The 2557-nt window shown below is 42.9% G+C and overlaps 1 protein-coding gene across 1 annotated transcript in view; it reads right to left on the bottom strand.

Annotated features, from left to right (window-relative positions):
- LOC107093832 (palladin-like) overlaps window positions 1-2557 on the bottom strand; it is a 42071-nt gene that overhangs the window by 3754 nt on the left and 35760 nt on the right. Inside the window, exon 17 of the mRNA XM_015389132.1 lies at window positions 653-786. Within this exon, the coding sequence (XP_015244618.1) occupies window positions 653-786 (134 nt within the window). The remainder of the gene's footprint in view (window positions 1-652; window positions 787-2557) is intronic.

The raw sequence follows: 2557 nt of genomic DNA, 5'->3' as shown, positions 1-2557 counted from the left end.
TTTTAAGACAGGACTTTTTTAAAATAGAAATTGTCCTAATCTTGGGAAAATATTGTCTGATAAAGAGTACATTTATAAACATGTTTAAGCCAGAATGATTTGACATTTAAATATGATTTCCCATACAACTACTTTAAGATCAGATCTCCATACGCTTCAAAAAAACGCCAAAAAGTAAGAAATGCTTTTTTTTGTACATGACTAAAAGGTTCCACGCTTGTTGACGCAGTTTAAAGTGTATTTTTCATACAAAACTAAAGGGATAAACAGATATTGGCTATCGGTATGCTCATCTGACAGAGCACCATCAGCAGCTGTCCTTTGCTCATCTAAACTCACTTTCTACGGCTGGAGCTCTCCACAGAGCAGATGCTGTGTTATCTGAGAGCAGAAACCTAATAGCTGAGTTCCACTTTCATTGATCCATCTGAGGGACGCATTCTGGCCATAAGCTGAACGACTCGCTCGCCTCACATCTTTAGGTTTCTACTCCCTCTTTTGTCTTTGTTGTGTCTGACAGCAGATGGAGGATGCGATGTGCCTACCACGGCATTGACTGTGTTTGGTTTTACAGCCTTGTTTCTATGGTAACCTGATGCAATCAGACGGGAGCCGCTCAGCAACATTTGCATAGAGGGATGGAGATACTTACTGCCGACGTCCAGCCTGGCGTTGCATGTGGACAGGCCGGCTTCATTGATGGCAGACAGCGTGTACCAACCAGAGTCGGACTTGGTTACTCTGTCTATGAGCAAACACTGCCGACCCGAACCGTCCTGGTACAGACTGCAGGAAAAACAGAAGATCAGAATCAGATATACTTTAATTATCCCAGAGGGAAATTACAGTTGATGATTGGAGTTAGAGATACACAGATGTTTGGAGGCACTTCAGAAAGTTCATTCTGCATCAGGACCAACAGACTGCTGAACTCTTTTGTTTCTCAAGCCATCAAGCTGTACAACTCCTCACATTGGGGAAGGAGGAGGTGATAGGAGGAGGAACAAGGGTCAGCACCCGCCTCCTTGGACATCTTATGCAAAACATTATTGTCACTCGTGCAATATTTTACTCTCACTGTGCAATAACACCTGCCAACTACTCTGGTACTACTGTCATTTTTTACTTATTTATCATTAAATAAGCAAATTTAAGTACATTTAACTCAGTACATTTCTGCAGCCCAAGTGCAATAATCCAAGTCAACGTCTTGTCTGTCATATTTTTTATCTTAAATGGCCAGAATTTCCCTGAAGAAGTAATCCCAAGGGATAAATAAAGTTGAGTCCAAGTCTAAAAATATATGAAATGTTCATATGGGGCCCCAGTAACCAAGCTGAGCAGTGAGTTTTTCCCCAGCAGAGCTGCAGCTCCTGCAGATCTGGCTAAAATAACAAAGCCTTGGTTTTGGTGATACGACACCAAGAGGGAATAAACAACACAACCTAGATATCCATCCATTTTCCATCACGCTTATCCCAAGCAGGGCCGCAAGCGGTGCTGGCTCCTATCTCCAGCTGTCTATGGGCGAGAGGCGGGGTACACAGTGGACAGCTCGCCAGTCTATCACAGGGGAACACAGAGACAAACAAACAACCATTCACACACACTGACACTAAGGACAATTTAGACAAGCCAATTAACCTAACAGTCATGTTTTTGGACTGTTGGAGGAAGCCGGAGTACCCGGAGAGAACCCACACATGCTCAGGGAGAACATGCAAACTCCATGCAGAAAGACCGGCCGGCAACAGAACCAGGAACTGTCTTGCTGCAAGACAGCAGTACTACCTACTGCGCCACTGAGCAGCCCTTAAAGCTGACATATTTAACATTAAAGGGGTACGCCGTTTTTTTACATTGGCCTTTGATTTTACGTTATTACACTTTATGTTCTACTCACCCATGTGAGTTTGTGTCATTTGGAGCAGTTCTGAAGATATTCCGTTAGGTTATATCCAAGTAACGTCTTCCTATGGGCAACAACTTGAAGGCACAAACTAAACTGTTCATAATTTATTCTTTATGCTACGCCAGCATTCATAACATGTAGGCGAATCACTGTCCCCCAGACATCCGCGGTTATAATTTTAATATTTCTATTTTTTTAAAACAAAGCGGAGTGTGTATGATGTCATCAGCGTGCGCCGGCTACCATTCATTCATCCTGTCCGCTGAACTGCTGCTAGTTTTACTCACATGCTGATTCAGATTAGCTAGCCGAATAAATAGAAGGGGTAGAGCGTAGCCGCCTGTGGCCCGGGCTGCCTGTTACAACTCCAGTCCAGCGAACAGATGACGTCATACACACTCCGCTTTGTTTTTAAAGAATATAAATATAAAAAATAAAACCGCGGATATAACCTAATATCGGAATATCTTCAGAACGGCTCCAAATGACACAAAACTCATATGGGTGAGTAGAACATGATGTAATAACGTAAAATCAATGGGCCGATGTAAAAACAAAAAAAAAAGTGGGAAAAGGAGCCGACACTCAGGAAGAGACCGTATATTTCTGTCTTAATGTTGGCAGTGGGCTTTATGCTGCCCTGCG

The sequence above is a fragment of the Cyprinodon variegatus genome, unplaced genomic scaffold (assembly GCF_000732505.1).
Source record: "Cyprinodon variegatus isolate N-32 unplaced genomic scaffold, C_variegatus-1.0 Scaffold449, whole genome shotgun sequence".
NCBI classification, from domain to species: Eukaryota; Metazoa; Chordata; class Actinopteri; order Cyprinodontiformes; family Cyprinodontidae; genus Cyprinodon; species Cyprinodon variegatus.
Note: the sequence above shows the minus strand (reverse complement) of the source record. Positions and strands in the feature narration are given on the sequence as shown.